The sequence below is a fragment of the Tenrec ecaudatus genome, chromosome 10, assembly GCF_050624435.1.
Source record: "Tenrec ecaudatus isolate mTenEca1 chromosome 10, mTenEca1.hap1, whole genome shotgun sequence".
In the NCBI taxonomy this organism is placed as follows: Eukaryota; Metazoa; Chordata; class Mammalia; order Afrosoricida; family Tenrecidae; genus Tenrec; species Tenrec ecaudatus.
The window spans coordinates 79,810,546-79,836,972 of NC_134539.1; the positions used below are offsets into that span (position 1 = coordinate 79,810,546).

Below are 26,427 nucleotides of genomic sequence, written 5' to 3' on the forward strand. Positions count from 1 at the left end.
TGACTTTACCAGCCTCCAAACTCGATCGTGGGCAGGAAACCCCCTACAAGAGTCAAGTGGAATGCAGGTGTGACAGTGAGAGGATCGTACGTCAACTTGAATGTGGCCAGGGAGGTTAGTCCCTGGAGGACCTCATGCTCGGTAAAACCTCATGCGGCAAAAAACGAGGAAGACCCTCAACAAGACTGGGGGACGCTGTGGCCGCAGTGGTGGGCACGGGCCCAGGCCAGGTGTAAGGACGGTGCAGGGCCGGGCAGTGTTCCTTTCCCCATGGGTTGGATCCAACTGGATGGCACCTTGCAACAACCGTCACCACAATGCCAGGGTAGAATCCAACCGATGCCTCCGTGCGGGTGTGGCCTTCTGACAGGGAGGAATCTAGGAATCTTCCTCTCACTCCGTGACCTCACCTTCCTGTGTGCTGGGACTCCACGGGCAAGCCTGAGCACTGTCGCACCCTGCCACGTTTCCACCGACTTTGGATCCATGGGTCTCTGCACCCGCCTGCCTGTGATCGTCCTCCGTCCTGGTCCACCATTCTGCATCACCAGCATGTGGCCACACGAGTCCGAAGAGGGACTTACAGACTACCATAGAAGCTAGGGACTTGAGTTGGACTGGGCCATACACAAGGCACTTGTTTTTATTCTTCTGTAAACATGAATTCCTTGTCCTTAAGATTGGGACAAGGCTGGTGGAAAAGATTAATTAATATAATACACATAAAAGCTTAGCACAGTGCCTGCATTTGGTAAGTGCTCAATAATGTTAGCTCTGACTATTATTATTGGTAGTACGATAAACCATTTTAATGTTGCATTTAAACTCTCGGCATTTGTCCATCTATCAAACATTATTGCAAAACTCTCTTCAGGCCCTGTATTAAATGCTAGACTTATAAAGATAAATGCAGTATGATTCTTGCCCTGGAGGAGAGCAAAGCCTCGTGGGTGAGAGTGAGGCACACACACACACACATCTAAACAGATAAACTATGACACAACCTGGTTAAACACCAATAACAACAGAGACAAGGCCCGGATGGTGGAAGAGGCCAGAGGGCTGGAGAGATCAACTCTGTTTAGAGGAGCAGTGGGGAGAGGTTTCAATGCCCTAATGTAATTTATTCTGAAAGATGTACAGGACCTCCTAGAAATGACTTCCAACCTAAGCAGTGTTTAAAATCTGCTCAAGAGCCCTGGTGTGATGCTGTTCTGTGCGGCTGAAGTGGTTGACCTCGGTGGCCCCCTTCCCACCTGAGTTGTGTGCCAGAGCCTCAGGGAAGAGTCAGTGGGCACAGAAACGAACCCCTTGAAGCCGTCAAACTGTCTTTGCAGCTGTGAACTCAACGTGGACAAGCGACCTCAGTTCAAGGCACACAGTTAATGAAAATGAGCACCCATTCTCTCTAACGGCTGCGACCCTTTCATACAGTTCCTCATGTGGCGGTGACCCCCCCCCCCCGCAACCTTGAAATTATTTTCACTGCTACTTCATCACTGTCATTTTGCTACTGTTATGAATCGGTGACCCCTGTGAAAGGGTCGTTCGACCCCCAAAGGGGCCGCGACCCACAGGTTGAGGACCGCTGGTTTAGGGGCTGTTGGCTGTGTGAATTGCACATTGCTGAAGCAAAGTCCATGAATTATGAAGGCCGTCCAACTCAACAAGTGCTGCAACCTTTGAAAATGTGTGAACAGCTCACGGACTCCCTTAGGGGCTTGGCAGTAACGCCACCTGTGTCTTCCGATGGAGGATGTGTGGCTCGCCACTGTGGAGTCAATCACGACTCACTGTGACCTTTTGGGACCAAGTAGAACTGCCCCTTGGGGTGGGCTCTGAGACGAACTCTTTACTGGAGAAGACGGTCTCATCTTTCTCCCGCAGAGCCACTGGTGGGTTCGAACTTCTGGCCTTACGGATTGCTGGTCAGTGTGCGACCCTCTCTGCCACCAGAGTCCGTGCACTCAGTAGCTGCAGAGGAAGGTGCAGAGGAAGAGGAGGAGGTTTGGGAACATGATCCAGCTAGTGGCCACAAGGTTCCACACGAAAAATCAAATTTTCAGCTGCTGTAGATGATGACGGTGAAGAAGATGATCACTTTGATGATGAAGACGCCTGGGAAGAAGCCTTTATGGGCTACACTAGCCGAAAATGCACAGACTCAGACCAGAATGGAAACCTGTAAAACCATCAACACGAAGACCAAAAGTTCAAAACTTCTCTCTCTTTTTTTTTTTTTGAAAAAAGGACTTACACCAAAAATCAAACAAAACCAAACTCATTGCCATGGGGTCAGCGCTGACCCATAGTGACCCCTGTGGGTCTCCGTGACTGTAACGGCTGATGGGAGTAGAAAGCCCAGTCTTTCTCCCGAGGAGCTGTTGGTGGTTTCGAACTGCTGACCATGAGGACTGCAGCTCAATGCATAATCACTATACCACCAGGGCTCCTAAAAGGATTTAGCTCTTTTTAAAAATCATTTTATTAGGGGCTCATACAACTCTTATCACAACCCATACAGACATCAATTGTGTAAAGCATATCTGTACATTCATTGCCCTCATCATTTTCAGAGCATTTACTCTCCACTGAAGCCCTTGGCATCAGGTCCTCCTTTTTTTCCCCTCCCTCCCCACTCCCCCCAGATTTAGTTCTATAGAGAACATTAAAGCTGAAAATGCAAGCAAGCTGAGATAAAGATGGTTCTCTTCCCAAACAAACAACACCGCAAACGTACTGCCATCGAGTCAATTCTGAGTCATAGAGACCCTATAGCGCAGGGTAGAACTGCCCTTCTGGGTTTCTGAGACTACATTTTTATGGGAACAGAAAATATCATCTTTCTCCAATGGAATGGCTGGTGGGTTGGAACTACTGACCTTGTGGTTAGAAGCCCAAATTGTAACCCACTTACACCACCAGGGCTCCTGTCCTAGTAGGAGTCGAGTCACCAATTATATGAAGAACTGCTTCTGGATAACCAACCAGGAGGCTATTCAAGATCTCTGGCAGTGAAGGAATAAACAGTTGGCTAAAATTTTCCATCTTATGTAATTCCTGTAACAGTTGATCGCTGGTTGTCCTTTTCGATAATGCCAATGAGAACTTTCCTCACCGTGTTTGGTAAATGTCGGCCAGGTCCCTTTGCCAAGGGTGTGTTCTCCAAAAGGGCTGCTTGGTTCGTAAAGGTGGCATTACACCTTTGCTTGGTTTTAAGTGGGTATGGAATGTTATGATTGGACCCCGTAGATGCTGGGGTCAGGCAAATGGAAATGGTGGAGAGAGAGGAAAAAAAATGTGAAATAAACACAGTATTTTAATAAAAAAAGGAAGATCTGCTGAGAAAAGGCAGATCCATTTGACTCTGTGTATGCAAATCATATACACAACTTAGAATGCACTGCTCAGAGGAGAAGCTTAAATATCTTTTCCATAAAAAATATGGCTAAGGCATACATATGGGGAGATGAGTCATTCTCCAATTTTGGATGCTGCCCTGGGGCCCTGTCTTGCGGTCACACTCGGTTCACTTCCAGGTCGACAGAGAGAAGAAAGGGTCCCAGGGCCAAGGGCCAGAAGAGATGCTCTCTTCCTCCCGCTCTCCACCTTGATCCCATTCTGCCTGTGCCCGTGAAGTGGTGAACAGGATGGCACAGGTTGGCTGAAGGAGAACTGCCAGGGCCTCGGAGCTGGCCCGGCTTTCTTATCTGACTCACCGTGGCCAGCGTCTTCAGCAGACAGCATTTATCATGATGCGCTATCTGAATGATGCCCGAGTTTATGACCTTGTCTTCCCACTTGACAGCACAGCTCTGCCATCTGCTCCTAAGATGTGCAGACCCTCTCGCTCACTCTGCCCAGCTCTGCCATCTACTCCTACGATCTGCAGACCCTCTCGCTCACTCTGCACAGCTCTGCCATCGCAGGACAGTATCCAGCTGACCACTTTCCCCGGCTGCATCTTTTTGGCACCTCTTCTCGCTGGGATCCATGGTGACCGCACCAGCGCCACACTTACCAACAGACAGATCTTGAGTACTGCTGACTTTTCTTCGAGTCCCAGATTCAATCACCCCTATCAACTAAATTCTCATTTTTCCTCTTCTGAATTCACAAAGCAGAAGTTTCCATGTGACTAAGGCTGCAATAAACTCACGTGACTCAGCGATGGCTGGACTCTCAATGTCGCTGTGTGTCGCTGAGTGGAAGCCAACTCATAGCGACCCTCCAGGGCGGCGGCGAACTGCCCCGCAGGGCTTCCTAACCTGTCGCCGTCTTTCTTTCATTCTGCTTTTAGAAACCGAGTGAAGTGTCTTCAAGACACAATTTACAATAAAGGTAACACCTTGATGAGAGCGTTGGGAATGTGCCTAAGATGAGAGTAACCAAATCTTATACCAAATTTTAGTTTTAAAAGGATGAGAACAGAGCTGACAAACAGATCTGTGTTCAAGAAGGACTGTCACGCAGCATTGTCTTGAGGAAAATAAAAATAATTACTGATTTATGTTAAACTTTACTTTAAACTCTTGGAGTCTCTTTGTTCCTTAAAACTGACTGATCAAAACAAACACAACACACCAAACGAACTGGTCTCGCTGGTTTGTCTAGACTATAGTTTGACTCCAAAGTGGTTTGCAGGAACCAGGTTTGTCCAAGGCTGGTGAGGGGCAATGGCTTATGTGGTCTACCACCACCTCCAGGCGAGTTGTAAATCTTTAAAATTCTTTCATTATTCCTGTCCTTTGATGATGATTCGGCTAAATAATCTAGGATCAAAAATGCACAATAATGGAAGTCAGGCACCATCTAGTTTCTTCTGGCTTCCTTGTAAGAGGGCTTCATTCAACCAAGATGATGAGACACGCAGCCAGTTCCTCCTGCGAGTCCAGGTTCTCTTTTTATCTTTTGTTCCAAACAAATGGAGACCAGTTGTTGCATCTCAGATGGCCAACGCAGGCTTCTATGACCCCAGGCACCTCGCAACTAACTAGGAGGTAGAACAGACACACAAGCAACCCCTTGGGCCAACTCTCTAAAATTGCCCATGAAATCAAGACCCCAAGGTCTTTGAGGTAAGGAAATGAATCCTGTTAAGATTTTAAAAATTTTATTAAAAACAAAATTTTTTTAACTGTATTAAAGGGTCGTGGCATAAGGAAGGTTGAGAACCACTTCTTTAAAGGGAGGGCTTGCTTTGTGTTGACTCTGGATCCTGTATCCACAGCCTGCAGTACTGCTTGCCAATCCTGGGAGTCAGCAACCCACTAGCCTTGGATTCATTCACCTCTGCAGCCAGAAGCTTGCTGTCTGCTCTGCCAATCTTGGGAGCGATCAGCTCCTGAAGCTTTGTGAGTTAGAAGAAGCCTTCAGCTGATACCTATCCCAGAGACTTGGAACTTGTAAGTCACCGTGAGCCATTTCCTTGATATAAACCTCTATGTACATTGGGCCGCAATCCACAAGGTCAACCGTTTGAAACCACCAGCCGCTCCTCAGGAGAAAGATGTGCCAACATCAACTTGATGGCATTGGGGGAGTGAACCAGAAGTTTCAGACCCTGTAGCTTGGCCTACAAGACCTTTCACGATTAGTTACCATTCATTTCATTCTGTGTTGGCATCATTTTTAAAGTGGTGTTTCTCAATGTTTTCTGTACCTGGAACCACCTGCCGTTCGAGACCACCAGCCTCCTCGGGAGAAAGACAGGGTTTCTTCTCTGGTAAACAGTCCCAGTCCCGGAAGTTCACCGGGGCGGCTCTACCGTGTCCTTCAGGGCCGTGATGAGTCAGCATCGACAACTCAATGACGGAGCGTTGGTTTGCGTCTGGGCACAAATATGTCTCACTGGTTTTGCTTCTCTAGAGAACCCGAAAAGTATTTGAGGTGCGTGCTCTGACGTCACACACAGGATGGCTCTCCGTGCCCTAATCTGAGATCTTTATGGAAGCGGTTGGCTCCACCTTTCTCCTGCAGGGCTCTTGGAGGGTTCTGACCACTGGCTCGTTCATGAGCAGAAGAACCACATCAAACCAAACCAAACCGAAACAAAACACAGTTTGCCTGATACCTGATCACACTGACACCTCATGATCACACAGGCAGGTGTGCTTCTTCCATCAGGCATCAAAGACACAAACCCAAACAACAATCATTTCAATGGGAATGAGGGGGAGGGCAGAGTGGAGACCCAAAGCCCATCAGTAGTCAATTGGACACTTCCTGTCAGAAGGGTCACAAGGAAGTGATGAGCCAGTCAGGGTGCAGTGTAGCACCAATGTAGCATACCACCTTTCTCTAGTTCTTGAATGCTTCCTCCCCTCCCCCCACTATCATGACCCCAGTTCTATCTTACAAACCTGGCCAGACCAGAGCATGTACACAAGAGCTTGGAACACAGGCAATACAGGACAGATAGCCCCTCAGGACCAATAAAGGGAGCAGCGAACTAGCAGGGTAAGGAAAGGGAGGGGGGAAGTAAGGGGGACTGATCACAATAATCGATGTACGGCCCCCCCCTCCCATGGGGATGGAGAGCAGAAAGATGGGGGAGACAGTGGTCAGTGTAAGACAAAAAATTTTTTTTATAAATTATCAAGGGGACATGGGGGAGGGAAGGAGAGAGAAAAATGAGGAGCTGATACCAAGGACTCAAGTAGAAAGAAAATGCTTTGAAAAAGATAACGACAACATATGTACAGATGTGTTTGACACAATGGATATATGTATGGATTGTGATAAGAGCTGTAAGAGCCCCCAATAAAATAAAATTCAAAAGACAAACTAACCAGTTTGCACCACCAAGACTCCCTAGATTGACTCTAGTAATTTCTATTGTTATCCAGTCTTTTCATCTTATTACATTTCCTACTTGCCTCTGATTTGTTAGTAAATCACTGCTCCAGAAACATTTTTTTCCTAAGGAGTTACCTTTCCAACCAAGGGGATATAGAACATTTTCTTTTGTAAACTACGTAAATTTTGGGAGCCACTGGACCAGAGCAGAAAAAAGCCAGGCACGTTCTATCTCATTCCACCAATACTCCATAACATTCACATCAACTAGATCCAGGAAACTGACCAGAGAGCTTGGCATAAGCACCAGCCATTCAAATATTTAGTGTGGAGAAGCTAACAGCCCTCAAAAGGACAATGAGAGCTGAGAGCAAGTTATCCATCCTCTATGTGGAAACACACAGGGTCTGAATAACTCTGTCTGTTAGAAGATTTTATATAAAGGAAAACAAAAATCCCCATAAAACAGACAAGCAAAAACGCCAACACCCAACCTGGGAACAACGATAAAATGCTACACATGGTCCTGGAAACTGAAATAGGGCGCACACCTCTAACAAGATTTTGTGATCAAACCTAAGCAAACTTTTAGAAAAGGGTTGCACCCCTCAGTACAACAGAAGACGTGACCTCTTTGCACCAAAATGTAAAAAGCTGGTGGAATTTGGTAAGAAAAAAATTATCTTTGGAGGAGAAAACCAACGTGTTAATTGTAAAACACAAAGCAAAAATAGTACGAAAGAAAACACATTTTCCAAATGGAAAACGATCATAGTGAATTTTAAATGTGAGGGGGGAAAAAGACTGTGATGGAGGACAGAGCAAAGGATCTTACTATTTCAAGGGGTAAAGTTAAGAAAGAATCAGAGGCGTAGCAGAAGAAAATACTCATCCTTCGCAAGAGATCTGGTTCTGAGAATAAGGCCTTTTAGGCAAAATTAATGAAAACAGAAATCATAATGAAAAGAAATTATAAGGAACATTTACAAAAATTGTTGAAAAACTCTAGACAGGAAAGGTTTCCAAGAAAAAAGTGGGAACTGCTTCAAGCTCCTCTTCAGACACTAAGGGGCACATGACCCATTGGATTGGCCCCCAGATCCACGTTGCCCCAGATTCATGTTCACCTGGCTTCTCACAACGTGCTCTTATTTGGAAAGGCGGTTTTGGCAGAGACGGTGAGTCAAGTTGAGATCATACTGTATTCGAGGGGGTCCTAAAGCTACTGACTGGTACCCTGATAAAAGGAGGGTCACACGGGTCACACGGAGAGGGAGCACTGTGACAGCGAAGGCAGAGACTGGAGGGAGGCAGTTACAAGTCCCGGACACCAAGGGTTTCTCAGAGCCTCCAGAAACTTGGAAGACGGAAGGAGGATTCTTTCCCAGAGCCTTCAGAAGGAGCATGACCCTGTCGATACCTTTATTTCAAAACCCAAACGCTTGACTTTGGACCCTGAAATTCCGAGACAAAACATTTCTGTCGATTTAAGCCATCCCCTTTGCGCTCATTTGTAATGACAGCCATCGTCATGGAATAGAGTCTGTGTATATGAGTTACAGAAAGCAATACAATCACACAGCAAGATTCGTAAAGTGTTAGAAGAAAAGGTGAGGATTCAGAATCTTAAAAATCAGCTGTTCTCCCTGTGAGAAGGCATACCTCAGAGACACGCTCAGCTGTAGAAGGATGAGCAGACAGCCTCGTGTGCTGAGTACATGGCAGGACAGGAATGCCTGCGGCCATCGTTGTTTGCTACTGTTCTGGAGCTCACGCTGTCAGTGTCCGTAGGTGCTGTCAAGTCAGTTCTGACTCATAGCAAGCCCGCGGACAACGGGCAAAACACTGCTCACTCATACACCATCACCATCAACTAACCTCACACGGTTGCTATGCTTGAGCTCAGGTTGCAGCCATGGTGCCAGTCATCTCCTTGAGGGTTATGGCAGTTACATAATTTCTTGTCAACTTGAGAATGGGTGGAGTCTAGCCTGTTGATTAAGGTCATAGCCAATGAGGCCTCTGGGAACTGGATTCTGGGAACCCTTATCTTCCTCCCTGAAGGTGGGACATACAAACACTCTCCCTGCGACACGTTCCTGTTGACAAGCCACATGGAGCTAAGCTGATGGAGCCAGAGCCCTGGAGCTGGAGGAGCCACGTGGAGACCCACACTAGTGCTGAGGTGCTTCCACCACCACTGGATCCACAAGACTTTCCACCCACTGGCCTGTGATCTTCCTGCACTCAGCGTCATTGCATGGGTTGCATGAGTCAAGAGGAATTTATAGACTGGTATCGGACATATGGGCAAATATTGGACCTATGGACTTGACCTGGACTGGGATATTTTCTTAATATACAATTACTCTTTGATATAAAGTTTTCTATTACACACATCTGAGTGTCTCTGGATTTGTTTCTCTAGTCAACCTGGACTTCTTCTTCTTGCTCACTCATCCTCTATTTTACCAACACGATGTCCTTCTTCAAGGACTGATCATGCCTGATGCCATGCTCAAAGTCTAGGAAACTAAGAAGCATTCTTGTTGTGTTTCTGCCAAGACAAATTTGTTTGTTCTTTTAGCACTTAATATAACTGGCCAACACCATAATTCAAATGCATCAATTCATCTCTGGTTTTCCTTATTCATTGTCTGGTTTTCACATGCAAATACAGAGATTGAAATCGGATCAGGCACACCTTCATCCTGAATGCGACAGCTTTACTCTTGAACACTTTAGGGACGTCTTGGGCAGCAGGTTAGTCTAATTCAACACATCATTTGATTTCCTAATTTTGCTTCCAGGGGCATCGCTTGTGGATCTAAGTAAAACAAAATCCTCAAGAACTTCAATATTTCGTCCATTTATCATGATGCTGCTTGTTGGTCTAGTTGTGCAGAATTTTGTTGAAGTGTAATCCACTGAAGGTTGAGGTCTTCCATCTGCATCAGTAGGTGCTTCAAGTCTTCTTCATTTTCAGCAAGGAACAGTGTATTGTCTGCATAGTGCGGGTTGCTAGCAAGTCTTCCTTCAGTCCTGGTGCTGAGTTCTTTTCCATATAGTCCAGCTCAGCATCAATATGGTGAAAGGACACAAGCCTGACACCACTGCTCCTGATGCTAGACATGTCGTAATTCTTGTTCTGTCCAAGTGGCACTGCCTCTGGAGGAGCCAATGCAAGCAGGCATGAAAAAGAAAGAAGAGATTTGGGTAGGAGGAAATTATGCCTCATTGATTAGTAATTAAGTGTAAGAAAATAGTATAAACCCATTTGGTACAGACACTTAATTACTGAAGGGATATACATTGAAATATAAAACAACCAACCAACCAAACTCACTGCCGCAGGGTTGATTTGGACTCACAGTGATCATGTAGGACAGCGCAGAACCGCCCCTGGGGGTTTAGGAGATTGTAAATCTTTACAGGAGTAGGAATTCTTATCTTTCTTCCACGGAGTGGCTGGTTTCAAACTGCTGACCTTGCTGTTAGCAGGCCAGCACACCACTATGCCACCAGGACTTCTACTGAAATATTAGAATGGATTATTCCTAGATAGTAGGATTACAGATGAGTTTACTTTCTTCTCTGTGCTTTACAGTGTGTTTCAAAGTTTCTGTAAGGAACATGCATTCATTTCATAATCAGATGTTTTGGAAGTGACGATGGCAACATATGTACAAATATGCCTGATCCAATTGATGTATGGGATGTTATTAGAGCTGTAAGAGCCCCAAATAAAATGGTTTAAAAAAATCACAGAGATGTACAGACACAATTACTAGAAAGCGATATCAAAAACTAAAGAAGAAAAAAACTCAGCACACACCAGATATTTAGCAAAACTCATTTTCAGCTAAGACGTGAACATCTGACAGCGAGCTGTTGGGGAAAGAAGAGCTACACTTCAGGTCTGTAAGAAAGGTGAAAAATGTGCACAGATGACGATCATGTAAAATGTCGTCGGTACCATGGAGAAAGGAGTCCTGGCAGCCCAGTGGTTGCGCCCTGGACTGCTAATCAGAAGGTGAGCAGTTTGAAACCCCCAGCAGCTCCTCAGGAGAAGGATGAGGTTTTCTACTCCTGTACAGACTCATGGCAAGCCTGCTGGGAGTTTCTGAGACTGGAACTCTTGCCGGCGGGGGGGGGGGGGGGGGGCAGCTCTAACCTGCCACGGAGAGTCGCAGGGGTGAGAACTGGCTCAATGGCAGTGGATACTCTAGGTCATGGCCATGGAGAAATGGAAAAGAACTACAGGAGTGAGGGGTGGCTTTCCAAGGGAATGTAGTCGGGCTCCGTGGATGAACAGGGACTTGGCAGAGGCATGTTTTAGGAGGGCATTCTAGGAGAGAGGAGGGGCAAAGGAAGCCCCAGAGACCTGGGCAATGGGGCAAAGGTCAGTTTGGCTGGATCATGGGCTACACGAGCCGGGGCTCAACGGATAAGCCGGAGTGACACTGGGGAAAGCCCGAGGGTCAAGTCAGCAGCCACAGAGGGATGCTGACGGGTTTAAAAATTTGTTTATTAATAAATCATTTTATTGGGGGCTCTTATAACTCTTATAACAAATCAATACATCAGTTGTATCAAGCACCTTTGTACATATGTTGCCATCATCATTTCCAAAACATTTTCTTTCTACCTCAGTCCCTCCCTCCTCCACCCTCCCACCCTTGTGAACCCTTGATAAATTATAAGTTAATATTATTTTCATATCTTACACCATTTGCTGTCTCCCTTTACCCACATTTCTCTTGTTTGTTCCCCTTGGTGGGGGTATATGTCAATCATTGGGATCAGTTCCCCCTTTCTCCCCCTTCTCCTCCCACCTTCATGGTATCACTACTCCCATTACTGTTCCTGAGGGGTTTATCTGTCCTGGATTCTGTGTGTCAAGAGTTCTTATCTGTACCAATGTACATGTTCTGGTCTAGCCGGATTTGTAAGGTAGAACTGGGGTCATGATAGTGGGGGAATGAGGGGAATCATTAAAGAACTAGAGGAATGTTGTGGTTTGTCAGTGCTATACTGCACCCTGGCTGACTCATCTACTTGAGCCCTTAATATCTGCTGCTCATTTCCCCCCTCCCTCCCCACTGCCCCCTACCTAATGAACCCTTCATCATTCATAAATTATTATTATTTTGTCATATGTTACACTGTCCGATGTCTCCCCCCGCCCTCTTCTCTGCTGTCCCTCCCCCAGGGAGGAGGCTATATGTAGATTCCTGTCATCAGTTCCCCCATTCTACCCCACATTCTCTCCACCCTCCAGGCATCACCACTCTCATTACTGGTTCTGGAGGAGTCATCTGTCCTGGATTCCTTGTGTTTCCAGTTGCTCTCTGTACCTATGTACATCCTCTTGTCTAGCCAGATTTGCAAGGTAGAATTGGGATCATGATAGTGGGGGGGGGGGGGAGGAAACATTTAAGAAATAGAGGAAAATTATATGTTTCATCGTTGCTTCCCTGCACCCTGACTGGTTCATCTCCTCCCCACAACCCTTCAGTAAGGGGTGTCCAGTTGGCTACCCTTGGGCTTTGAGTCTCTACTCTGCACTCACCCACATTTTCAATGATATGATTTTTTGTTCCTTGATGCTTGACACCTGATTCCTTCAACAGCTCATGGTCACACAGGCTGGTGTGTTTCTTCCATGTGGGCTTTGTTGCCTCTGAGCTAGATGGCCACTTGTTTATCTTTGAGCCTTTAAGACCCCAGACGCTATGTCTTTTGATAGCCGGGCACCATCATCTTTCTTCACCACATTTGCTTATGTACCCATTTGTCTTCAGTGATCGTATCAGGAAGGTGGGCACCCATTGATATGATTTTTAGTTCTTTGATGTCTGATAACCGGTCCCTTCGGCACCATGTGGTCAGACAGGCTGGTGTGCTTCTTCCATGTGGGCTTTGATGCTTCTCAGCTAGATGGCCGCTTGTTTATCTTCAAACCTTTAAGACTCCAGATGCTATATCTTTTGATAGCCGGGCACCATCAGCTTTCTTCACCACATTTACTTATGCACCCATTTGTCTTCAGTGATTGTATCAGGAAGGTGGGCACTGATGTGATTTTTAGTTCGATAAAGGTCTTCTTAAAGGAGACCCACTACAACAGACGACAAAAAAACCTCAACAAAGAACTGCTACATGTACTCGAATATAAGCCGATCCGAGTATAAGCCGAGGTACCTCATTATTACCTGGGAAACCAGAAAAACTGATTGACTTGAGTATAAGCCTAGGGTGGGAAATGCAGGGTGTGAATTAACACAAAGACCAGAGGGGAGAGATGGAGCACAGCCACAGAAACATCCTTACCAGTTCAGCTGCCCACATAAGTGAATCACTACGGGTGCTTCTGCGAATTGGAGCTGTCCATGTCATAGGATGGCTCTGATTGGTTAGATGTGAGTAAACAAACATTCAAAGCCCTGCAGTGTCAGCGGGGCTTTGAATGAACAGCGGAGGAACGGCAATCACCCGTGAGATGTTACACCTCGCTGGGGTACCACTGACCCATGTATAAGCCGAACCCCAGTTTTTCAGCACATTTTTTTGTGCTGAAAAACTCGGGTTATACATGAGTATATATGGTATGTCTCCAAGGTCATGTGGCTGGTGTCCTCTGTGTGCATCAATGAGCATTAAAGGCACAGGGCCAAGTGTGTGCACACACAACCAAACCAAACTAAAACCAAGCCTAAGAAGAGCCAAGAAAGGCCAGCCAAGTGTTTGCAGCTTATCTGTGTTTGGGCTTGATCCAGGAATTAAATGCAAACCATGTAAGGCATAGACATCTTTTTGGGTAATTCTTCATAAACTTTCTTCTTACGGCCAAGCTTTGGACAGAGAGCGTTTGAGATATTATCTTTGGGCAAAGGCCTAGAGCAGAACTACTGTATGCTGTTGATGAAGGATGAAGGCCCTGCTGTAATAATCAACATCATTTTTCTCAGAAAATGGCCTCCCAGAGGCAGCGCTAGAAAAATCAGATTAAGCAATTCAGCGCAGGGGTTCTTGGATGTAGCCACACCCGCTGCTGTGAGTTGATTTTAGACTCACGGTGCCCTTTTAGGGCAGAGGAGAGCTGCTCCATTGGGCTGCCAAGGCTTCACATCTTGATGGGAACAGACTGCCTGCCTCTTCTCTTTCACATAGTTTCTGGACCTTTAGGTTAGGAGCCCAGCGCTTAACTGACTGTGTCACCAGGCCTCCTTTGGAGTTGGACATATCTGGGTTTAAATGTCAGCTCTGCCCATTTCTAACTGTGGGACCCTCCTGGGCTTGTCAGTTCAACAAAAACCCATTCCATCCACGCAGATGTCTCATGAGCATCCAAAGGGCCTGGCCTGATGCAACTACTGCAGATGGCTCTCTGTGAGGACCCAAAGGGAAACGCACACTGACCGGTGTGTAGTAAGTACTCAGCCAATGTTGCCTTGTCATAATAAACCAAAGAATTCTCACAGTCAAAGAGTTCTGGTGCCATTCCACTGCCTGCACCGCTCTATTCTTAAGTCTTCTGAGTTCTCATTCACAGAAAATGGTGGCAAAAATGTTATCCTGGAAAAGTCCCAAAGTCAGCATTCCCAATCACTCAGAAAGGCATCAAAAATGTCAATAAAGCAGCTGCAGTTTGAAACCATGATTACCTGCTGGCGAACTTGGCAAGACGAAGGTGATGCCTTAAGGTGCCTACATCGACCTAGACCCAAGCCAGTGAGGCCGGGGAGCACATCTGCAGACACTACGGTTTTACCTGCAGATGTTGCAGATGTTCCTGTGGGAATAAGCTGTGCCTTCACTCGTCAACCAGTGTGGTGGTCTGACACAGCACACACTTTCTCTTGTGAATGCCCTCACCCCAGATGGAGAACACACTGCTCTGCCTTTGGGGTGCTGGCCAGGCAGCTACCGTCCTCATGAGCCAGTGGCATCCTTCTGCACAACTGTTCCACAGGCACACTTTAAACTCGTGCCTGAGCGAAAGACCAACTGCGACACGCTCGACTTCCAGAGTCCTCGAATGCTAAAATGTGCCTATGTGCTGATGCCACGCGAGTCCGTCACAACTCGCTCTTTGTCCAGAAATTAGATCACAGCCAGATGTCCTTTACGGCCACCCTGAGGTCACAACAAGCAAGCCATGTGACCATCACAGAAAAAGCATTTGTATATTCTCATATTCTTCTATTGTATCTTAAGGTTTCCATGACTCGGAATCGTTTGGTTTCCACTGATATAATTTCCTTTTCAGTAGGGAACTTCCATTCAGCTCATTCAAATGCAGGTCTGAATTAATTAAGAAGCAACTTTACAAAGGCACGGGCAATATACCACCTACGTTTTCCAGACTTGAAATTACCTGCTGAGGCGACTTCCCCAAAAGATGGCGGTGTGCGGCTGTGGGAGAAGCAGTAGCTGGGCTGCGGTAGAAGAGAGGGCTATATTGTACCCGTGTCATTGATCATTTGCCGCACACCACGTTTCTATCCAGTCACCAACCAAGAGCAACACAACTATAAGCTTAATACTCTCCTGACAGATTTTGATGAAAAGTGACAGAGAATGGCTGAGCGTGTCACAGCTGCGCCTTGCTCACAACGCTGCTGCGCAAGACCCTGGCTTTCGAAGGATCCGAGGAAAAGGAGGACGTGTTTTAGGTGCAATGCGCTGTAAGCCACGGAGCAGAGCTTTATTTAAGTAATCCTTCTCAACTAGATTTGGGGGCATCGAAGAGGCTTGCTTTTCCTTTTCCTTCTGATGGGCTGGGCTGCTCTCTAATTTCCACCATTACATATGACGGAGCTGATGGGAAGCACTGTTTGGAGATACAGCAGTAAGTAGACAGCCAGGGTTCTTATTTTCAGGAAGCTTATAAACGATATCCTTGCCTATGATGTTAAAAAAGCAATAAAGTAGCAGTGATTAAGAGTCTTCCAGCGGAGATAGAATTTCTTACCTCCCCTAGATGATGGGGACACAAGGTGCGGCCCCACCCGCTCACAGTGGCCTTTGAGACTCACTTTTGGCAAGGGAGGTGCAAGGTCCTGGGAGCTAGCGCCAAGAAGGAAGACAATGCTCTAAACTGAGGGTGGTGATGGCCGCACCGCTCTCCTGATGCGACTGAACTGCTGCATCCCAGATCTGTGAATGACGTGCCAAGAAAGCTGGGGGGGGGGCCCGAGGGGGACTTTCGTCTGTTTGCTCTTCAGAGAACCTTGCCTGCCCACACGCCTCGTGGAGGGGTGGGCCCTGCAGGCTGTGTTTATTCCATGTGACCCCACCCCCATGAACACAGCTGTGAGGATCAGAAACCGAGACCGGAACCAAGAGGTACCAATTCTCATGCACTTTTTTTCTATCTGGAATTTGAAATCTGAATACAAGAATGCACAGACTCTAATGGGCGATGGACCTATAACAGAGGTTTGGGGGTGGGGCACAGAGGGTAGAAAATAATTTAGTAACTAAAAAGCGTTTAATGGGAACCTGCAGGGTCACTGATTGGACGGCGGTGAGTTTTAGTGTGTGCCAGGTCTAGAAATACAATACCGCTAGCATCCAAAAGAGCGGTTTAAGCAAATCAATACATTGAGGTTGTGACCAGCACGGTTAAGATGGCAAATAGGACGCTGAGTTGGGAATCACAAGAGGAGGGGCGATTTTAGATACAGTGGGGAGGGCAGCCCTCTCCAAGGAGGTGGCATGTAAGCTGAGAATACGAGAGACGTGCTGGGGGAGGCCACTCGGGGAAGCAGCGTTAAGTGCTCTGGAGACCGAAGTACGGCGGCAGGGGAGTGGCAGGAGACTTAGCAGGAATCACCCGCAGTCAAGGGGAACTCGGTAAAGACTTGGACTTGAATTGCAATGGGCAGCTACAGAAGGGTGTGAACAAAATACACTGTATTGTCAGCCTTGAACAGTCCCTCTGGCTGCTGGGGAGAATGGGCTGGAAAGGGGCCACGGTGGAGACAAAGGCAGCTGGCGCGCTGAGAGCAGACTGGCACAGACACACAGAGAAAAGTCAAGATGAGAACGCGAGGGCCAGAGCAGAGAGGGTAAGAACTGCTGCTTTCCAGTCACATGAGTTTCCAGTCACATGAGAGCCAGCTGTGTCTCCTGTCCTTCATTTCTGGGAGATTCACCACCTCCTGTCAGGAAACTGTCCTCAAGCTGGACTGGGTGCATCTCTGACACTCCCTGATGACAATCAGGAACACAGCTGGGATCCAGTTAAGAAGCAGCCTGGGAACTAAAAGTTTGAGGCAGTTGGCTTACGAAGTTAGACTATAGCTTCAGAATAGAAAACCTGTGTTTCTCATCCCCCTCAGTGACTTACCTAAGACACAGACGGCCTTCGATAGCGGTTGTTGGATGAGAGCTAAGAAACCTTCCCACAGGTCAGTGGAGACCTGAGCATCCATGCCCGACTCTATTTACACCCCATCAAACGTGGGGAACTACGCCCCGGAATCTGCCCTCAGTACCGATTTGGATGGCCACGCTTAGTTCTTCACCAGAGCTCATTATGTGGTAGCCCCTGCCTTTCACGCGGGATCCGTTCCTGGTCGCGTCTTTAAGAGTGTGTAGTCTGGGGGAACAGGTGCAGAGCCCTTCTGGGGCCAGAGAAGACTTCAAGCCTTTGGGGTGATTTAAAAGTGGCACGTACTGCAAGCAAAGGGGATGGATGATGATTCTGTCTTGAGTCAGGATGAGTTCAAGCATTTCAAAGTGAGGGCAAACTTATAGAGCATTAAGGGGCAAATCGGAGTTCCTTCTGGGCAAATTGGACATTCATAACCCAGGGATTGTCTGTACCTAATTTGGTCAAGAGGTCTTATGGTAAATTTTCAATTTGATAGCATTTGAGTAAGTCTGTGTCCAAGATTTACTGGGTCCCGAGCTACTGTGTCCAACCAAGTATAAGAAAAGTTAGACCTGCTTTTTCTTTTCTCATGAAGAGAGAACACATAGACTTTTAATTTACCAATATTCTGGTGTTCAGATGTGAAAGAACGTCTCTTTCCTTAAAACACTGGAGGCAGAATTCCCAAAGGCCTCCAGGTATCCAGGAGTTTTGCTCCTTCTCAGGTTTCTTGGCTAGTCCCACTCTTAGTGCACGTCTTTTAGAACAAAGGAGACACCCAGAAATAACCTAATTCGACAAAAGGAGGAAAGCATCTCATTACGTTTAGCTATCATGTAGTCATAAAACAGTAACTTTGAAGACTATACAGAAAGTTATTTACAAAATGAAGTGAAATGAAAAAAGCAAAAAAAAAATTTAATTAAAAAAAGCATGCAAAGTTAAATATAATCGACCAAGGAAAAATTAGAGCTGTAGCTATAATGAGAGGAAAGGATCAAGAGGGAATGAAAATAATTGCTGCATAAAGGTGGTAAAGTTATATGGGATTTTGAAAAATATTAAGTGTATTATATTAAAATATCATATTATTGAAATTCCATCACAAATACACATAAACACACACACACACACACACGACTCCCTTCCCTCCAAAGGAAAAATTTAAACAAATGGATTGAAATATTTCCATTCTTCCTTTGAATGAATTGAACCGTTCATTGAATTAAACAATCATCATTAGCTGCCTCATCAGGCTAAGGAAAATTGATGATGTGTATTGAATTCTATAAGGCAGAGGTTTGGTCCTGGGAACCTGTTAAAAAGGCAGATTCTCAAACCCTACCCCAGCCCGACTGGATCAGAAAGTTCGGCGGTGGGCCTCCAGCAATCTGTGGTTTAATAAGCTTTCCAGGTAAATTCTGATGCCTGCTCAACTTTTGAGAACCATCGTGCTCCAGTACCTTCCCATTCTGATATTCTCTGATTTCCAAAAGAACCATTGCTCGTACTTTCCTGTCTCCACAAAACACCACTTGCATCACTCTTGCTACTGAGAGTCCCACAGTCCTCAGCAGACCGAGTCCCACAGTCCTGAGTTCGGTCTGCATCTGTCAGGCAAGGTTCCATACATGCTACTGGATGCTATCTTTAAGACTGTAGCTAGTGGACATGGACTGAGCTTTAAAAATACCTATTTTATGGGCATTTCTTTCACATACCATACAACTTAATCAATCAGTCATATTAAGAAGAGTTGTGTAATCATCACCACAATCAATTTCAGACCATTTTCTTCTTGTGACATGGACTGCGTTTATGCGCCAAGTGCTTAATGCGTCTCATCTCATTGAATTCTCATAAGAACTCTGAGGTACAGCAAGACCCCCACTGCCTAGATTAAAAAATACTGAGGCCAGAAGAAATCCATCCCCTACAGTTAATCAAGGACGAAACAAAAATGAGGTCTGAGCACAACAATTATGCACGGAGACATTAAGTCACCTGACCCAATCGCAGGGCCCAGGAGTGGTGGAGCTGGATCTGAAGATGGAGCTCTCTGATCCATCCAATGTCAGCAGGCTCCAGAACGACAAAGCGTGGCTGCCTCACACTCTGTGCTGGGCAGGGCCGTTTCCTCCCCTCTCTTGGAATCGATCAACCAAGGACCATGCTGTTTGCCCATGGCTACTGTTTATCCTTTTCTCCACCAATGCCCATCCTATTGCTCTCCACGAGGTCTTCCATGTTGCTTCCTCAGTAGCCCTTCCAGAAGAGATCCCTCCCTTCCTCTTCCCACGGTGCTTTCAAGTCTCTCTCTCACTGTATTGCCAATTCCCACTCATGTATATGTGCCTTCCCGTGAAGTCAGTCACTCTGGTGTCGCCAATGAGTAATGGATAACATGCATTGATCAAGTCAATGTCTATTGTGTGAATAACTTCCTTCTTTGGACATTTTATGTCTTTATCTGCCCAGCTGGAAGACAGTAAGATCCTTAAGAACAAGGGCCCAAACCCACAGCTACTGAGTTGCTTCTGATTCACAGTAAGCCTACAGGACACGGCAGAAGTGCTCTATGGGGTTTCCACAGTTGTAAATGCTTACAGCAGCAGACTCCCATGTCTTTCTTCCTGGAAGAAGCTGGTGGGTGTGAACTGCTGTCCTTTTTCAACAAGGTCCTCTTTCTACTTATCTAATATTTTCAGGAATACCCAGTCCCTAGGCCAATTACACATGTGCTTGAATTAAAGTGGAATAGTGGAATGCTACTGGTACACAATTCTGGTACACATTTCTCTACCACTTAAGCCTCGCAAGACTGCAGCTTTAAATTGATGGTCAATAACTGGGAACCATACAAATGAATACAAAAAAGCAACAACAAAACCCGCCATTCATTTTTTAGTAAAATGATTAAAAATAGTTCATGTTCTTAATAGTGTTAATGAAGCAATATAATTTTATGAGCATAATTACCATGCAACTAGAAAAATATCACAATCTGTCTCTTAAAAACACCCAATCTACTATATGCCTTTATTATGCCTCATTTAAAATGAAAACATACTATTTTTTAAAACCGTAACACAAAACCCCAATGTCTCTCATTAAGGAAAGTGTGGATAGTCTCATTCCCCAAAATCTATCATCTGTGACAGCCGTGTATTTAAATCAATCAACATACTTTTATTAAAAATCATTTTATTGGGGGTTCTTAAAGCTCTTATAACAATCCATACATCAATATACTTTTTATCAAGAAAAAAATCTTAGGAATATTCTAATTCCTATTAGACAACCAGAAAGCAAAGGTACAGAAAACCAAAACACGTAATTTAATAATAGCCACGCCTTGAAAACTAGATTTAGAAACTTTTAGTAACTAAGGTCGTTTAAAAAAGGATGCTACTTTTCTTAATTCGCACATCATTTTATTTACTTATCTACACCACCATTACCCGCGAAACGCTGCCTGCCACGATAGATCTTTTAACACACGGGGAGGCACAGGCTTGGGAAAAGTGCGTGCCGGTGAGAACAAAACAAAACACATGGAAGAAGAGGATCACATGATGACAGCTTGTCAGCAGTCACTCATTGCAGCCCTGACACTGCTAGCCACATGGTCAAACAGTAAGCACACAACCAAAGCTCGGATGAGCCTGGCGCGCCTCTCTAAATCAAAATCAATGTACTACCACTGGACAGACGGTGTAGACTTACCAGCTCCACAGATCCATAATGTTTCCTACTGAAATCCCCACGTCTACAGCCTAGGTCTTCCGAGACAGAGCTGGAACAAAAATGCTTCATCAGTATTATACATAGCGATCTGGCCACAAACCTTCTGCAACACACCGACTACCGTTTGCAAAAAGGGGCTGCTACGGAGCAGGCTCGCAGTGCCCCGGCGCCTCACTGCAGGGGAGCCTCCGTGCAATAGACGCCGGCCGCAGCAGCCATTGCAGAGGCTGGCTTTCGCGGAGCTCTTAGTGGGAAGAGAAAAATGCCCGAGTCATCCCTGGACGTATAAGCAGTGATTAGATTATATATTTAGCCATTTAGAATCGATTGCGATTTCTAAGGAAACTGGTGGCTTATAATTTAATTTCTGCTTGGCCAAAGGGGATAGAAACCCTGCAGTAAACTAGAGGCAAGGGACAAAGCTGCTGAACCAGATCCGGCAATTATCTTTCATTTCAGAGAGCCTCTCTGTCCCAAATATTCAACAGAAAAATAACCAATGAGACTTACTGCTATGTTTTCAATAGGATACATTTTTTTTGCCCCCAAGTCCTCCCCCACTTTAAGATTTTGAAACCATTATATGAAAACTGATCAGGATTCACAGAAAATCTAATTCCAAGTAGCTTTCTCTTTTTTTTTTTTTACATAGCAGCAGCTAATATCCCCCCCCCCGCTCCCCCCCAACCCCCAAGAAAAGAGAGCAAAAGAAAAAACAAATCACATGCATTGTTGAAGAACGATGAAAACAGGGGCCCAATTGTTAGCGCCCTCACATCTGGGAAGGCACCTTAGCTAGTTAGTATAGAAAGTCCCTAACAGTACTCACGCTTCACCAGGGGGAGGTAAATACAGTTAGACCAAGTTCTGTTCTCATAGAAGACACGCACCACCTCTGCTAGTGCATAGGAAATCAATCGGCACAGGGATTCCAGCCCAGACACCGGGGTTCTAGCATGCCAAGGCAGGTGCGCTTAGCACCTTTCGTCCTGCCCTAAAAGGTCGGCTACCTGTTCTAAACCACAGCCCTCTTGGCACCTTCAGTCAGAGACCCACTGCTGCTTAGCATCCACCAACGGGCTCTGCCAGGCACACCCCACTCGACGGGCCGAGGCAGACAGCAGGAGGGAAATGAGAGGCTCATGGTTTGGGTTGGTGGAATTAGTCTTATGTGAGAAAGTTGACCTTTCATAACCCTTGCTTCTGCAGCTTAGCATGTGCGAGCAGTCGGCGATGGCAGCTCAGAGGGTGTCCAGGCGGCCTTCCCGCTTCTTGTGACGGGTTTTTCTACCAGAGACTCTCAGGAGGGTTTTTAAAACTTCCCTCGACAATCTGTCCTGGTTTATGTCCAAAATGTTCCCTCTGCCCACTTTCTGGCTCAGTCCACCTTGCAACCCCCCTCCCCCGGCCCCCCGAGAATATTGTCATTGTCCTATATATCAGTGTCACGATCCTTCCCGAGAGCCCTGAGTCACTAGGAGACGGTGGGCTCCTGAGACTAGTGTGCCCGCGTTCGCGCAGACCTCTGGCACAGGATCAGTGGTTCCGACTGGATGCGCTGTCTGCCCAGCTCTCAATCCCCCTCGTGAGTTTCTGCCAGGCCCACTATGCACTCAGGAGCAGCCGCAGCTTCCAACACGAATGAACAATGACAAGAAAAGAGCAAGGATGCTAGGCTCTGGGCCCCGCCCTTGCTACACTTACTACCATCGAGGGCCTTCTAAGACCCAGTGCCACACAGTAGGGGTATCCCGCTGTTGACTCTTCCGCAGCTCCCCAACTCTGCTAATAGCAGACACAAACAAAAGAGGACGACTAGATATCAGAGCAGCCCCCTCCCTAAGAAACCTCCAAGAAGGAAAATAATGGGCTCTGGAAACAACCCATGGAGCTGTAAAGAGAATGGCTGCTGTCTGTGGCCCCTTTCCCTGGCTAATTATACTTCCATCCAAGATGCACAGACAGAGCGCTTGCTGTGGTGGGAGCCGGGCTGCACTATACTCCGATGGGTCCTAGACGCTCCCACACCAGCCATAAAAACCACTCTCCAGTCCCTCCCTCCCTCCCTCCCTCCCTCCCTCCCTCCCTCCCTCCCTCCCTCCCTCCCTCCCTCCATAAGCTCTGTGGTCCTTAGGAGTCCAATTGGAGGGGTCACACGGACCTTCCAGAACACAGAGCTGTTCTCTCCTCTGGGTCCTCACCATCTGGCCCACTGGCTGGCACAGAGCAGGCACACAATGCATGCTGGTTGCATTGGTGACGGTATTTGTACCTCTTCGGGATCTTACCAGCTAATGTGTAACAGTGCCCCTGTGAACACCAGGGCAAACAGTCTCAGCTAGCAAACCATTGGTCTGCAGACCATCGATCCAGACAGGCCTGGCCCAGGAGGCACACAGTCTGACATAATCGCCCAAACCTGCTCCCCTTCCCTCCTGGCCTCTCAGCTAGACGTTTCTTAGCCCCTCTTGTCTTAAAGCATGACCCTGAGCTCCCGCCCGTGGCATCACTTAGAGGGGCAAGGACCCCACGGGATGACACTGTCATAGGAGGTGATACCACAAAGATGGTCTATAAAATATATAGTGTTTTAGCAGAAATTTATTATTTGAAAAATAAAACATGCCTGTAGTTAGTGTTAACCACACATCAAGTCTCCGTAAGCCCAGCTTATGCGTAACCACCTAGCTGCCAGGCTAACTCTGTGCTGAGATGCCTGCTGAGTCTTCTCCTGCGCTGTGTGGCCCAGTGACAGGGCCGCGTCCGCTCTATCCCGCGGTGTCATCAGCAGGTGCCGTGAGCACTTGCTGCTGTTCTTTGGTGTCAGTGTTTTCATAGTCACAGCTTTTGTCAAATTTTCTGGTGCTTTAGCGACAATATTATAATAATTAGTCTTTGTGAACCTATACCGGTAGCTTTTTTGTTGTTGCTGCGAATGAAGTAGTAATGAAAGGAAATTAAAGGTTTTAAAGGCTTCTGCTCAGTTACTACTCATGGTGTCATTTGATGTAGAAAGATTTTACAGTTCTGTGGTTGGTCGTCACACATTCTAAGAAATACTGGATATCCCCTTACAGAAGGGTCGCCGGGAGAACACAAGCCAGTCAGGGTGCAGGGTAGCAACGATGAAACATACAACCTTCCTCTAGTTCCTAAATGCTTCCTCCTCCCCCACCATCATGATCCCAATTCTACCTTACAAATCTGGCTAGACCAGAGGATGTACACTGGTACAGATAGGAACTGGAAACACAGGGAATCCAGGACGGATGATCCCTTCAGGACCAGTGGGGAGAGTGGCGATACCGGGAGGGTGGAGAGAGGGTGGGGTAGAAAAGGGGAACCAATTACAAGGATCTACATGTGACCTCCTCCTTGGGGACAGACAACAGAAAAGGGGGTGAAGGGAGACACTGGACAGTGTAAGATATGACAAAATAATCATTTGTAAATTATCAAGGGTTCCTGAGGGAGTGGGGGAGTGGGGAGGGAGGAGGAAAAATGAGGAGCTGATGCCAGGGGCTTAAGTGCAGAACAAATGTTTTGAGAATCATGAGGTAACGAATGTAAAAATGTGCTTTACACAATGGATGTATGTACGGATTGTGATAAGACTTGTATGAGCCCCCAATAAAATGATTAAAAATAATAAATAAAATAAATAAAAAAGAAATACTACACGTAAGCCACTCAGAACTATAGTTGTCACAAAGTAGTCTATGGTTAAAATTGATAATAAATATTCCTAAGGACTCTGTATGGTCTGATACTGGAGGAGGTTCATGGAGGGTGGGTGACATCATGAGTTCCCAGATCAGGTGACCCTGACCTTAGTGACACTGCTGGCTCTGGCCAAGAGACCATAAGCTGAGTGATGAGCACCACGTCCAGACATGTCCTATGCGAGGCCCCTTCCCCTCGGCCACTGCATAGAGGACAGGGAGCACGCTAAGCACCCACAGAAGGGCCGTGCTTCAGGGTGGAAAATCCCCTGGGTGTCTGAATGAACAAGGGAAGAGCACAGCACCAAGAACATCTGCATTGGAATATGATGTGAGAAGGAAACATGAGTTGTGTTCATCACATAGAATTTAGGCTTACCTGTTCAAATAGCTGGGCTACTCGAATTCATGAGCTATGATATGAGTGAGAAACAACTTATATTGCTTTAGGTCAATAGCGAGTTTATCGAGTGTAAGAGTCCACTTCATCCTAATGGCGATCGCGCTCTGTAAGTAACAGAAACCCGTACAAGAATATCTCACCTGAAAGGTCCTCAGAGGGTTGGTGAGCCAGGGTGACGCTGTATGAGGGGCCCAATCCTGCCCACTGTCTGTTTTTAAAACCAGGTTTTATTGGAGCACAGCAATGCCCCGTTGTTACAGGTCGTCTCTGGTTGCTTTTGCAATGTACTAGGAGAATCAAGTAGTTGTAACACAAAGCTATCAGGCTGGTCCCGCCCAAACGATCTACTACCAGGTCCCTTAGAGAAAGTTTGCCAATCTCTGCTATGTATCCTCACCAACTGCTATTGTTGGTTTCAAGACTCTCAATAAACTGGTTAGCATGCCAATAAAAATATTCTCCAGAAAGGATTCTCCAACTTTAGAACTCATCCGAATCCCTTGGAGAGCATCCTAAGAATGCAGACTCTCTGGCCCTATTCCCAGGGGTTATGATTCAGTATGTCTGCCATCCTAATAAACAGCTGGGGGAGTTCTGGGGCAGGTGGCCCACAGACAAGGCTTTGACAACATTTCAGATGACACTGGAGTCCCCAGGAAAACTACTCGCTGCCCTTCTTTACGGAAGGACAGAGCCTCGATCAAGTTTTCCAAGAATGTGAGGGGGTGATTCATTATTAGACAGGTTCTTAACCTCCCTTTCCCTCATCCACAAAATGCAGTTGACAATAACATCTACTTTGTAGGGTTATTCAAGAAGAAAAAGCAAATGCAAATACAGTCCTATACAGGAGTCTATCACATACTACATATTCAATAAGTGGTAGCTGTATTAGTGCTAAGGAATCCTACTGTTGCGCTGGGCGGCTACCCCAACGTTGATGGTTTAAAGCCGCCAGAGTCTCTGAAAGAGAAAGATGAGACTATCTACTCCCATGATGATGAGCAGTCTCCAAAACGCTATCTAGAATCGCTGTTACAATCAACTTCGTAGCAGTGGGTTATTTTTATTATTATTTCTATTTTATTATTTTCTGTATCATGCTATTTTTATTATTAATATTAGTGCTTCTCTGGTTGTTAGGGAACCGAGAAGGGGAACTCTGTGCAAATTACTAGGTTTTAATTGAATCTTAAGTCAAAGGTCTTTTGGTTCCAGAAGCAGAAGGCAAGCAGCAGGTGTCCCGGGGTGGGGTGATGGGCTCAGCACTGGGTCTCCTCCCTAAAAGTGCTGGCCAGAAGTACAGCCTAGAAAATCCTTGGGACCCACTGTTTCCACGACTTGCGAAGAGGCATTTGGAAGCTGCCTCTAGT

At 46.3% G+C, this 26,427-nt stretch overlaps 1 protein-coding gene across 1 annotated transcript in view; it reads right to left on the reverse strand.

Moving 5' to 3' along the window:
* The window catches only part of GARNL3 (GTPase activating Rap/RanGAP domain like 3), a 167,321-nt gene that overhangs the window by 115,113 nt on the left and 25,781 nt on the right, over positions 1-26,427 (reverse strand). Inside the window, exon 2 of the mRNA XM_075559100.1 lies at positions 20,909-20,978. Coding sequence (XP_075415215.1) covers positions 20,909-20,978 — 70 coding nt within the window. The remainder of the gene's footprint in view (positions 1-20,908; positions 20,979-26,427) is intronic.